Source organism: Notechis scutatus, chromosome 14, assembly GCF_049901735.1.
Source record: "Notechis scutatus isolate UNSWTSFEM ecotype Mainland chromosome 14, rNotScu1.2, whole genome shotgun sequence".
Classification (NCBI taxonomy): domain Eukaryota; kingdom Metazoa; phylum Chordata; class Lepidosauria; order Squamata; family Elapidae; genus Notechis; species Notechis scutatus.
Genome location: NC_142022.1, coordinates 10072412 through 10085752, shown reverse-complemented (window position 1 = coordinate 10085752; position 13341 = coordinate 10072412). Strand labels below are relative to the sequence as shown.

Sequence of the window (13341 nt, the reverse complement as noted above, 5' to 3'; positions counted from 1 at the left end):
AAGTCGGGCGAAGTTGGGAAGAGTCTTGAAATAAAATCTTTGTGATTTCTGGTTTTTCCCAGAACCCTCGTGATCCTCAGATTGTCAAGCTGACCTTCCAACTGTTGGACGTGAATGGAGATAATCGTGTTGACTTCAATGAGTTCCTCTTCTTAATCTTTGAAATGGCCACCGCTTGCTATAGTGTCTGGCATCCTCGGGAGTGTTTTTCATACAATGAGGAAAGGAGGAGAGCCGTGCGTGATGAGGAACCACGTGGGGATGAAAGCAACCGCCAGGAGTTTCCGGGGGAGGACAGAAGAAGAGACGATGTTCGTGAGAGACGAGGTGCAGATAGGACCCCCCTTCCATCCATGGAAGAAGGCAGACGAGGGGAACGTTCCAGTGAACGTCGAGAGGAAGTAGACCGCCACTTTGAAGGACACGATCGTGAGTTGAGAGATGGTGATAGGAGAGACCATCCATCTCGGGAGCTTCAGGAGAGAGAGCCTGAACAACGACGCCTTGAGCCCAAAGAGTGGGAAGATGTTGACATACCAGAACCCCGTCAACGGAGACTACGGGAATCAACACTGGAAGAAGACTCTCCACGTCAGTCCCGAGAACTTGTGAGAAGAAATGACAATGACAGACGTGAAGTTCGGGGTCTCCTGGACAGGGATGAAGAAGACCTGTATTCTCCAATAGTCATATCCAGGAGGGAAGATGGGAGACAACGTCGGGGACGAGAGACTGAACATCAGGAAGCTGAGGGAAGACTCTTCAGACATGGTTCTCAAGCCCGAGTAGATAGAGGAAACCATCGTCCAGAGTACGATGTTGAAAGGGATCAGCCGTCTCGTGAACGGCGAGAAGTGGAAGATGGAAGGGGGGAGCTGGAAATGCACAATGAGTCGAGATCTCGTGCCTTTGAACCCCGTGTGGCTGATGATCGCCGAGATCGGATTCGTCACCGTAGCCCAGTAGAGGAACATGAGGAGCATCGCCCACTGTTCAGAGAAGGTGAGAGAAGATCACAGTTCCATGAAGATGACCACAGAGAGAGTGAGAGGAGGAGACAAGGACGCTCTGTCTTTCAATCAAGAGAAGATGTTCGTAGAGCAATCCGGGCAGAAGAGGAAGAAGTCAGAACATCTGAAAGGAGACGTGTTGAAAAGGAGTGGAGCAGACCACGACCACGTGAAGCTTCAAGAAGACCAGAAGTGGAAGATCTGGAACGCAGAGAACGAGAGACAAGGAGGCCCCATTCTTCTGAGCTTGAGAACATGGACAGACCTTCCCGGTCTCATGAGTCTGAAGGCAGAGAAGAGGTCAGAAGATCCCAACATCCTGAGGACATAGAGCGGAGAAGCCGGGAGTTCAGCCAGGAGGAAACCCGTGCAACGGAAAGCGGAAGAAGGAGACCCCAATCCCAAGAACCTGAACCCAGGGACCCCAAGTATGATAGATCTCAAAGTTATGAAGAGCCAAGGAGAGATGACCAGAGGAGACCCCGTAACTACGAAGTTAGGTCCCAAGAAAGAGATGCTGAAAGGAGGCGGCGGCTCCAGCCTCGTGAATTAGTTGAGAGAGAAGACAACCAGGAGGGACAACATTATGAACGTGAATCCCGGGATAGGGAGAGAGATGGGAGACGTGCCACGTCACTTGAAGCTGAAACCAGAGATGAAGTCCGGAGAAGGCCTCAAGAAAGTGCCTCCAGATATGGTGAAAGGGAGAGACTTCCAGAAGGAGATGCCCGAAGGAGACGTACAGGACGAGACATGGCGAGTCCTTCTGATGTTGGCCAGAGAGAGTTTGATCCCAGCAGCCCACAGCAGATTTCCAGACGCAGAGCCCCTGAACTCAGAAGATCTGAGCCCCGTAGCCTTATGCCAGCCACGAAGGACTAGAAAACGAAGGTTGAAGCCAGAGTAAGCAGCAGTGAGGTAACTATAAGTTCTCCAGACCTTGAGAAACTCCCAGTAATTCTGGTCCATCTTATCTAAGACAAAAGTTGCTGGGAACAGTAATTTGATCAATATCTGGAGAGGCTCTGGATTCCTTGGCCTTCTTTTGGAATCTTTGACCAGGAAGCCAACCGGTTTGTTTGTAGTTGTAGCCTTATTATATTCAATAACACTATATTTTCCCACCTATCCCAGCCATTCGAGTAACGTTGAAGGAACCATGATGAGCAAACTGAAGTCACCCATCAAGAGCATTTCTCAAGGTGGACTAATGGAAACCAGCCTGGTTCTTCCTTGATATTCAACGTACGAAAGTGTCCTGCATGAATGTGTTCACCGTTGATCAAATGACCGTCAACTCCATTGGATTGTTGAACACCAACAGCCCTCTATTTTTCCCTTCCCCTTTCTTTAATTTTTCTAACTTTGGATTTAGGGTAAACTTGGTGGATTAGTGGGTTTTTGGTGGACTACTGGTGATGGAAATGAAACAAGATAAATAAAGAGCAGTTTCTTCTAAACAAAGTCCATGTTGTTTGGGTTTTGAGTTGACTTTTAGTTCTTGGGTGGGCTCTTTGGGGTTAGAAACAGGTGAAGACACAATCCACCTTGCAGAAAATGATGGAAATTTTGCACTAGAGGCAGAAGAAAGTAATAGATGAAAACTCATCAAGGAGAGAAGCAACCAAGAACCAAGGAAAAATTTCCCAATAGTGAGGACAATTAATTAGTAGAACAGCTTCCCTCTAGAAGTTGTGGGTGCTCCAACACTGGAAGTTTTTGAGAAGAGACTGGACAGCTACTTGTCTGAAATAGTATAAGGCAGGGGTCGCCAACCTTGGCAACTTTAAAAGCAAAGCTGGCTGAGGAATTCTGGGAGTTGAAGTCCACAAGTCTTAAAGTTGCCAAGGTTGGAGACCCCTGGTATAAGGTCTTCCTCCTTGAGAGGGGGTTGGATTAGAAGACCTTCAAGGTCCCTTCCAACTCTGTTACTCTGTATCCTCTGAGCATGGAGAACAACATTCTCTAAAGCAAGGATTGACAACTTGAAGACGTGTGGATGTCAACTCCCAGAATCCCCCAGCTAGCACCGACTGGGGAATTCTGGGAGTTGATATCTGTTCAAGTTTGCCATGGCTGAGAAACACAGCTCTAAAATCGTCCCATACCTAATACAATTTTCATAAAACAATCTGCTACCTATTCATTAACCACAAGATGGAGCTCGAAGATCATCAGATGTTGTTTCTCTAACTAAAGCCATATGCTGGTTTATAGGACCTCCTAATCATAATTCGGAAGCTGGGTTTCCATCACAGCAGGCTAAGATTAAAATAGTTTTTGACTGAGAACATAACTTCTAAGTGAGATCGTAGGATTTCTTTTAGGGAATTAAAACTAGTCCCTTTTTTGGGTGAATTATTCCTTCTTCCAAACACACAAACATACCAAAAGCGCAGAGAAGAGCAACTAAGATGATGAAAGGCCTGGAGATTAGAACATATGAAGAACAGTTGCAGGATTTGGGTTTGGTTAGTCTAGTGAAAAGAAGGACTGGATGATAGCAGTGTTCCAGTATTTGGGTGGGGGGCTGCCACAAGGAAGAGGGGGTCAACTTATTCTCCAAAGCATCTGAAGGCAGGACAAGAAAGAACTTCCTAACTGTGAGGACAATTAACCAGTGGAACTACTTGTCTCCAGAAGTTGTGGGAGCTCCCAACACTGAAGAGACTGGATAGTCACTTGTCTGAAGTGGTCTAGGGTTTCCTGCTTGAGCAGGGGGCTGGACTAGAAGACCTCCAAGGTCCCTTCCAACTCAATGTTGGTTTTGATTCAAAGCAAAGCAGATTCTTGTTCGGCGTTGCCGAGAGTAAAGAACTTTGACCTATTTGATTCAATTTTAATTATAGAAGACCAACATTGTTAAGCCAAAATGTAAACTGGATTAAACTGAATCCAAATTAAGTACAGTGGATGGAGTGATTTTAACATCTCCTGGACGTTGCTGAGCGGAGCAATTCTCCACCATCCCAAAGGTCTCCATAAGATTTCCTGGTTGGCTTCTGCTAACATCTCCCTGTTTTGTAATGGAGCTGGGTTAGGCCCTTAAAATCATATCTCCTCTTTCAAAAAGATGTATTTTGGATCTATTCCTCCCTGATCTGCAGAATAACCCCAAAACTAGCTTAATATCCAAAATTACCGACTTCAATTAGGTAGAACAAACTCACAACTAATCTATGAACAAAATCTAGAGAAGATCCAAGTATCGCTGGCTAGAAGTCCCATACAGTTTAGACAACCGAAGAAGTCCATGAGTAGATACACTGTTCCTCCAAATCCTGAACTCCCAATTGAAGTATTTTCAGCTTGAATTCTTCTAAGCCCAGGTGTAGACCTTAACAATTTATTCTCACAAGTAGGACATGTCTCTTGAGTCAACCAACCCAGGAAGAGTCCTACTTCATAGGTGGAGACTACTGGACAACAGAAGTGGATAGTCTTTCTCACTCTTGACCTTGTAGTCTACGATTGAAAGACCAACACAAACTCGACAAGGGTCCGTTTGGATGATTGTTACTTTTTAAGCATTCATTGTGTCGCAAAAAGGAAGCATGCCACATGTGCTAGCAAATATTCTTTTATTTTATCACAGAAAGAAGCAGATTTTTTTTTTAGAAAGAATGATTTAGATTGCTTGAGATACACAAGGAATTGAAGGTTAGCTATGCATTTTTGTCCCTTTACAGTTGTTTGTCTACATCACTAGGTTGTGACACGGTTGAGCCAGACTTTTCATTCTACAATATGGTGGACATCTAAGGCCGTAGGGTTCAACTGGACAACTTGAAGATGAGTGGGATTTCAACTCCCAGAATTTCTCAGTCACCCAGTATGGCTGGGGATTTGTGGAAGTTGACGTCCACCCATCTTTAAAGTAGCCAAGATGGAGAAAAATTGTCCTAAGAAGATCTGGAGCATGTATAGTATGAACTGAAGCACAATCATCTCATGAACAATTTTGTTATACAAATCTGACATTCATTGGATCATTGGGGACATTAACTCAATGCAAAACTGGATCCTTTATTGCATTATGGAACAATTGCTGATAAATATTATTGACGATATAAAAGATAGCTAGAGAAGGAGGCTGTATTCAATAAACCACCCATCCTGAGCTTCACAAAGTCCTATTTGTGATACTATGGCTAAGTGTGCCTACAGGGAGTCAAGAGTACGAGAGAGAGAACACGGCTATGAAAATCTCAGGATTCTTCTCAAAGATTCCTTGCATGTAGAAATGAAGCAAGTTTGAAGCAAGAATCCAGGTTCTTCATAAAGAAGCAAAGCAAAATCTAAACTACTTGAGATCCACCAATCTTAATGCAGCTCACCCCTGACATTGACTGCAACTGGCTGAGGGCTGTGCTTCTCCACCCACATTTTGTAGATGTGGTTGGTGAGCAAACCCAGGAAGGTCTTCTCCAAAGCTGCCACATGTCCTGGGACGAGATGGATTGACCTTGGTGGATCATCTCTGTTTCCATGGTTTTGTGGAGAATTTCTTGGCTTTCTAGGAAGTGTTTATTGCTTTGTAGACCAGGGAGGAGGGAACTGTAATGCCCTCTGTTTTAGCTGGAACTGGGAAGGTTGGAATGGACGTCTGGGAGAAGAATCTTGGGAGAATTGGACAACTGTGAGCTCTCCAGGCTCACCACGTGGGTATCTCTCAGCTACTTGAGGCCTAGACACTTCTTGAGACACAGCTCTCTGCTCTGATGGACCACGTTGGCATTCTAATGTTGTGGGATACCTTTCCTTTTCTTGATGAGGTCGGTAGACTGGCATTTGAGGTTCTTGACGTCTACTTATGACCTGCCCTGGAGCTTGAACTTCTTGGTCCTCTTGGACAACCGAACGCTGCTCAAGTCCTTGAGATTGACATCTCTGTTGGTCATTCTGATGCTGTCTGAACGTGACAGAACAAGATTCTTGGTCACAAATCTGGACCACCTGGGGATTTCGGAGGTGGCCAGATGCTGATCTTCTTTCTTCAACCTGCACTTGCTGGTTTCTTCCTCCAGAAGACCTTTGACAAGTTTCTTGCAATGGTTCCCCAGCTGAGATTTGTTCCATCTCTACAGCAGACTGTTGACTTCTTCTGTCCTGCCCCGATGTTTGGGAGGTCACTTCCTCATGAAGTGTGCTACTCTGCTCTTCCACCTGACGTTGTTGGGATGATTGTTGGGGAGCACTCTGAAGAACATCTTGACTTGCTTCTTGATCTGGGCTGAGAGGTTCCTGAAGACAGCGGCGTCTGGGGGGAAGAGCGCTTGGATGCCCCTGGGAAGGAGCCTGCTCAGTTCTCATTTCTGCCGAAGATGTTTGACAGGTGAGATTTCCCCTTATCATATCCTCAATTGTTCTCTGAACTGATTGCACCCTTGAAGTTTGTGTTCTTGGGCGAGTAGAAGCCTCTTCCTGTTGGGACTGCTCCTTTTCATCATAACTGGTCTCCAATCTGGTCCTCTTCATCTCCTGTTCCTGAGGCAGTTCCTCTGCATCTAAAATATTCTTAGGGGGCACAAGTTTCTGGCAAGGACGAGGAGACACTTGTGAAGTTTGTGTTTCCCCCTGCTGTGTGGTGGAGCTATGTCTCTGGGATGGTTCATCTCTGGACACTTGTTGAGGTGGGATGTCCCGCTGTTGTGTGCTGGTGATATCTCTCTGAGATGGTCCATCTCTGGACAATTGTTGAGATGGGATCTCCTGCTGTTGTGTGCTGGTGATATCTCGCTTGGATGGTCCATCTCTGGACAATTGTTGAGATGGGATCTCCTGCTGTTGTGTGCTGGTGATATCTCGCTTGGATGGTCCATCTCTGGACAATTGTTGAGATGGGATCTCCTGCTGTTGTGTGCTGGTGATATCTCGCTTGGATGATCCATCTCTGGACAATTGTTGAGATGGGATCTCCTGCTGTTGTGTGCTGGTGATATCTCGCTTGGATGGTCCATCTCTGGACACTTGTTGAGGTGGGATGTCCCGCTGCTGTGTCCTGGAGGTAACTCTCTGGGATGGTCCATCTCTGGACAATTGTTGAGGTGGGATGTCCCACTGTTGTGTGCTGGAGGTATCTCTCTGAGATGGTCCATCTCTGGACACTTGTTGAGGTGGGATGTCCTGCTGCTGTGTCCTGGAGGTAACTCTCTGGGATGGTTCATCTCTGGACAATTGTTGAGGTGGGATCTCCTGCTGTTGTGTGCTGGTGATATCTCGCTTGGATGGTCCATCTCTGGACATTTGTTGAGGTGGGATGTCCCGCTGCTGTGTCCTGGAGGTAACTCTCTGGGATGGTCCATCTCTGGACAATTGTTGAGGTGGGATGTCCCGCTGTTGTGTGCTGGTGATATCTCTCTTGGATGGTCCATCTCTGGACAATTGTTGAGGTGGGATGTCCCGCTGTTGTGTGCTGGAGGTATCTCTCTGGGATGGTCCATCTCTGGACACTTGTTGAGGTGGGATGTCCCGCTGTTGTGTGCTGGAGGTATCTCTCTGGGATGGTCCATCTCTGGACAATTGTTGAGGTGGGATGTCCCGCTGCTGTGTCCTGGAGGTAACTCTCTGGGATGGTCCATCTCTGGACACTTGTTGAGGTGGGATGTCCCACTGTTGTGTGCTGGAGGTATCTCTCTGGGATGGTCCATCTCTGGACATTTGTTGAGGTGGGATGTCCCGCTGCTGAATGTTGGTGATATCTCTCTTGGATGGTCCACCTGCTGTATGCTGGCATTCTTGGACTTTCTTATAACAGGCTTTGACCACCTTGAAGACCAGGACTGTAAATTCTTCAAAACCTACTTTGCCGTCACAGTCGGTGTCTAACAGATGGAGCACCGTCTCTATTGTCTTGGGATCATGTGGATCCTGCAAAGAAGAAATCCCCAAAAGATTATAAGAAAATCCATTTGTTTCATCTCAACTGCTGCTGTTCATAATGTACACTGAAGATGGTATTTAATTTCGTTGTACGAGGTGCAATGACACTAAACTCAACTCAACTCAACTCAAGTCAACTCTTCTCAATTATGCCCTGATACCCAGAAATGCCTTCGCTCCCAGACTCATTTCTGATGCATATCTAATGGGATTTTTGAGCCCTTCTCATAATGCCATAAATAAACGAGGAAACAGGCTGAAGAATAAAACCAATTTATAGAAAGGGTCCAAAAGTGATATTCTAGGAAACAAACCACGGTCTGCTGCTCTTTCTACTCTCCTGTGTTCAACTACTAAGTTCTTTGGAGGACAGCACTTGTAACTAGTGCAAACCCGAGAAAGTTTCTTAAAAAAATAATTGTGTCAGTTTCAGATAATAGGTAGAAAGACTGATTTATAGATTCTGTGCATCTGAGCTGAGAACACTCAAAATTGAAGGACCTTTTAGGATGCAAATTTCCTCTTTGGTTGGGTTGACTTGCTTCCACAGGCCATAACATGGTGGTTTGGTTTAGAACTCAGTTGTGGTTCTCCAACATGTTTGGAGGCACCAAATGCCAACAACCCACAATTGCATCTAACCATGGCTTGGCACGACCCACAGCCCAGATTTTGTCCCTTCCTACTCTATGCTTCCAATTCTCTACCGTTCTTGTCCATCTTGGTCTCCTCCTTCCTTCTGGCCCAAGTTCTCAGCACTCACCACAATGACGTCAGCGAACTCCGTCTGGATCAGCTGTTTCAGCTCTCCTTTGCTCAAGGTACCACAGTCCCCATCATCCTTGGCATACTTCTCGAAAATGCAGATGATGCTGCGAATGTTGCGCAGAAGGTGAGACATCTCTTCACACATTTTAAGGGTGCTGGAATGAAAGAACAGAGAGAGGACAAGGTTGAATCGAGATGATGGTCTACTAGATAGGATTCTCCAGGTACATCTAAGTATACAAAGCTGGTACTTTTTCAAGGAACAGTGGCTGGAGCAAATATCCTAGTTCCTATGGACTCCAAGAAACCCCAAGATTGAACTTGGAACAGAGGAAGCTGCAGTTAGTGTCTGTCTACCTTCTTCTAAAGCAATGTGAATTTTGTCTCAGCCCTGGTCCTTCATCCACTGCTCCATTCCTTCTTTCCTCAGATTTATGAACAACCTCTATGCGTCCCACATCCCACCCCATTTCCCCAGGTCCTTATCTAAGGGGCATCAAGTAATTTTCTCATCTTCTTCCTCCAGTTCTCCTTCTCTTTCATCTCATTTTCCATCTCCTTCTCCATCCCCTTCATCCCCTTCTCTTTTTTCTCCATCATCCTCTATTCCTTCATCACCTCCAACCCCCCTTCTTCATCCCCTTCCTTTCTCCTTCATCCCTCTCTCCATCTCCTTCGCCTTCAACCTCTTCTCCTTCTCTACCTCCTTCATCCATCTCTTCTTAATTCCCTTCTTCATCTCCTCCTTCATCCACCTTTTCTTTTTCCGTCACCATCATCCTCCATCTCCTTTCTCCCCCTTTTCTTCTACATCTCCTTCCTTTCCTCCTTCATCCCCTTGTGCTCCTTCTCCTTCATCTCCTTCCTCATTTCCTTCATCCTCTTCTACCTCCTTTTCATCATCCTTTTCCTTCGTCATCCCCTTCTCCTTCATCGCCTCCTCTTCCTCCCTACAATACTCAGGGCTTCCATCTCCCCAAAAGGTCCGCGATTTCGCCTTTTCTCCTTCCATCCATCCATCCACCCATCCTTGACCCATCTCGCCCTCCTGCTCCACTCACCTCTTCGCCAAGTTCCAGCCTTGCAGAGCAATTGCACGGTTCGGTTGGAGAGCCAGCTGGCAACCAATACCCTTTTTATACCAAGCTCTCTTAATCACGGTGACAGGCACCTCCCCCTTCCACGTTGCCCCTCTGATTCAGCCCCCAGCTATGCCCAACGTGGCGCCTTCACTCACCAACCCCCGGCTTGTCCAAACCCCCAACCTCAACCTCTCACTTGGCCTTCCACACCCCACCCGCCCAAGGTGAAAAAGACACTTCCGACACTCCTGTCTTTTTTAACGGGGCATCACACCTCACCAAGCCGGTTGCGCAAGGGCGAGACTGATATAACCAGCATTTTTTAAAAAAACACAACAGTTTGTGTTTCAAAGTTGTCCTGTTTGATATTTTTCTTTCCCCGTAGCTGCTAAAAAAACCCATTAATGAGAGAGAGAGAGAGAGAGAGAGAGAGAACATTTTACGCACCCTTCTGTCCCTTTTGTTTTCATTGACCCGCACGTGGTTTTTTTTTCTAGCACTGTTCGTCACCCTGTGACGCATGCACGTGGCCAAATCATCCAACACCTTTTTCTTTGCAGAATCAGTGCTCTAAGGTAGACTGCATCCACACCAGGAGGCTCTATTCTTTTTTCTCCGGCCTTAGAAAATGAGGAGCCAGGCTGAGCCAAGTCCCAAATCCATTCCAAAGATGTCTAGGGCTAATATTTTGTTAATAATAATAATAATAATAATAATAATAATAATAATAATAATAATAATAATAATATGATATTTCTAGCCTAAACGTTAGGAATCAGAGATGGAATACAGATGATCCTTGACGGCTCAAAGTTACAACGGCACTGAAAAAAGGACTGTTTTTCACACTTTTCACACGCTTTTCACACATTCCCATGGTCACATGATCAAAATTCAGATGCTTGGCCTTTGACTCTTATTTAAGATGGTCACAGTGTCCCAGGCTCACCTGATCTCCTTTTGCGATCTTCTGGCAATGGGGAAACCAGATACACTTAACCAAGAAAGATCGTAACATTCGGAAAAATATTCCCTTAAGCGTCTCGCCTCGCAACAGAAATTTTGGGCTCAGTTGTGATCGTCAGTTGAGGATTACCTGTAGACTAGAGAAGCAAGCCACCTGCATCTCTAAGACAGCATAACAGAATAGCAGAGTTGGAAGGAGCCTGGGAGGTCGTCTAGTCCAGCCCCCTGGTCAAGCAGGAAACCCTCTACCGTGTCAGGCAAACGGATGTCCAGTCTCTTCTTAAAGACCTCCAGTGCTGGAGCACCCATTTCACTGATTTTAATCCACTGATATATTTTTTTTTAAAAAAAACATATTTTTTCCCCCTTTCTCACTTCATATTTTTAGGATTGCGTGATGTAAAAAGAGCCGTTTTCCTCGAAAGCGGGTGAGAGCCATGTTGCTTTTGTTGTGGTTTAAAATTGGCTTTGGCTTAGGGGAACACAAGGACACCAGAGTTGGGAACTTGACCTTGGGCGACGCAATGAATCGGAGGAGAAAAATGCCTCGCGTTCCTTGGTCGAGCAGAGATAGGAAGAAGATTTCCTGGCTCAAAAAATGAGTGATGCAGCCAAGTTTTCCCCGGAGGACACATTTCCAAACTCCAGTTAACAAGGAGACGAGTGACGGGATAATCTCAGGTGTCAGCTGGGCAGGTCGAAATGTTGCCAGGTCAATCCACACAAGCATTACTACTATGAGTAACCAGAGCCAACTGTGTTTTTTTTAAAAAAATTATTTAAACGGGGGAAAATATCCTTGGCCTCTTTGGAAATCAAGATGTCTTGGCAAAGAAGCGGGTTGCAAACAATCCAGCGATGGGGAATTGGGTCATACAGCCATCATCTGTAGCCCAGAGGGACTAGAACTTTGGAAGATGAAAATTGCAAATTTATAACGATGATGCACAACTAATTTCCCATGCCCAGAAATGATATTGTTGTATCTGTATAGGCCTTCCTCCTAATTGCAACCAAGTCTTCTCCTCCCAACAAACATGAGGACTAGAGCCTTGACTTGGCTTCATCGGTTTTGTTTCCCTCGATCAGAAGAAAGTGTGGTTCTCTCTATAACCCTTCCTAATTTCAGCCAAGTCCATGAGGACTAGAGCCTTTGCTTTGCTTCATCAATTTTGTTCAATGAATTCGAAGAAAGCGGGGATCTCTATAAACCTTCCTTAATTTCAATCAAGTCTATGAGGACTAGAGTCTTGGCTTTGAGTCTTTTCATTCATTTGGTTCCCTCAGTCAGAAGAAATTGGTGCTCTCTCTATTCCTTCTTCCCCATTTCCACAGGTTTTCCTCTCCCAATAAGCACAAGGACTAGAGCCTTGCTTCATTTCATCCATTTTGTTTAATCAAATAGGAGAAAGTGGGCATTTTGGGGCACGGATTAAAAACAAGTTTCTATGCTTAGAAAAGATTATAAAACACTTCTGGGCACAAACCTTTTGCTCCTCTCCAGAAGGCCCACATCATTTCCATCAGCAGCTGGTCACTCAACGATGGACCAACCAGTTGGGTGAGTTTGTTATTCTCCTGAAGGATTTTCCCACAATGCATCAGGCCATCCATCCCTCGGAGCTAAACACCTGGAAAAGCAGCTGGATAGATTTTGCCAGATGGGCCTGAGAAATGACTAAGAAAAGAAGACACATTTTAAAAACATCTGTTCCCGGATCCATTTCACCCTTTCTTTTAATTTCCAAGTCTCCTGTCTCCATGCTATTTATTTATTTTTTCCTGGTTCTGCCCATCCAAATCCACGACCTGCCTCATTCTTGCAAAACCCACCACAGTTCTAAAAGATAATTCTCCTTTGGGGATTCCTTTGAACGGCCTCAGATGAAAAGAGCAGAGAAGAAGAATATAGTTTATTGCGATGAGACAATCCCAAATATGGAAACTCTTTGCATAAAATAATGTATCTGGTATCCCTCAACAAAACCCAGATATTTCTTCACTGTGGACCGTATTTTCATTTCCATAAAAATAACTTGTTTGGAAGGAAGGAAGGAAGGAAGGAAGGAAGGAAGGAAGGAAGGAATATAGGAGGGAGGGAGGAAAGGAGGGGAAGGAAGGAAGAAGGAATGGAAGGAAGGAAGAAGGAATGGAAGGAAGGAAGAAGGAATGGAAGGAAGGAATATAGGAGGGAGGGAGGGGAGGAAGGAAGGAGGAACAGAAGGAGGGAAGGAAGGAAGGAAGCTGGAATGGAAGGAGGGATGGAGGGAAGGAATACAGGAGGATGGGAGGGAAGAAGAGAGGGGAAGGAAAGAAGGAAGAAAGATCTAGGAAACCTTTGCAGGTTTTTCAAACCATGCAACAATGAGAAAAATGTGGTTTTCATAATGGAGAAAGTCTCAAATTATATCAGCAGAGGGAGCTCATTACACAGAGTCCTAGCATATAAAGGAGAACATTTGCATTAATTCATACTAATTTGTTCTGGCTTTGGAGTTGCCAAGGCATAACCTATAACCTTCTCTTTGAAACAAGCCACAGGGCCGCATTTCGGAATTTCTTTTCGCCAGAAAGAAGGCCTCACAAACTCCAAATAACTTCGGCCTCTGAGCATTTAAGTTTCTCCGAAGGTC

At 45.4% G+C, this 13341-nt stretch overlaps 2 protein-coding genes across 5 annotated transcripts in view; one reads left to right on the top strand and one right to left on the bottom strand.

The window, feature by feature from the left end:
• LOC113427252 (uncharacterized) overlaps positions 1–2469 on the top strand; it is a 40950-nt gene extending 38481 nt beyond the window's left edge. For 3 of the 4 annotated variants that reach the window (XM_087943289.1, XM_087943293.1, XM_087943294.1), the window contains exon 4: positions 63–2469. In XM_087943289.1, coding sequence (XP_087799415.1) covers positions 63–1892 — 1830 coding nt within the window. In that variant the 3' untranslated portion in view covers positions 1893–2469. The remainder of the gene's footprint in view (positions 1–62) is intronic. The other variant, XM_087943290.1, reaches the window with a different exon arrangement.
• Positions 2470–4098: 1629 nt separating this feature from the next.
• LOC113427246 (uncharacterized) lies at positions 4099–9777 on the bottom strand. The gene is made up of 3 exons (XM_087943274.1): positions 9722–9777; positions 8656–8815; positions 4099–7880 (listed from the first exon to the last, which is right to left on the bottom strand). Exons 2-3 carry the CDS (start codon positions 8803–8805, stop codon positions 5538–5540), a joined length of 2493 nt encoding a protein of 830 aa, XP_087799400.1. The 5' UTR covers positions 8806–8815; positions 9722–9777; the 3' UTR covers positions 4099–5537.
• Positions 9778–13341: the final 3564 nt, after the last annotated feature.

Excerpts from the sequence above, each read along its gene's own strand:
- LOC113427246 (XM_087943274.1), bottom strand. The coding sequence starts at position 8,805 with ATGTGTGAAGAGATGTCTCACCTTCTGCGCAACATTCGCAGCATCATC. Across the intron at positions 7,881-8,655 it reads AGTTCGCTGACGTCATTGTG|GATCCACATGATCCCAAGAC; the intron begins GTGAGTGCTGAG and ends TCTTCTTTGCAG.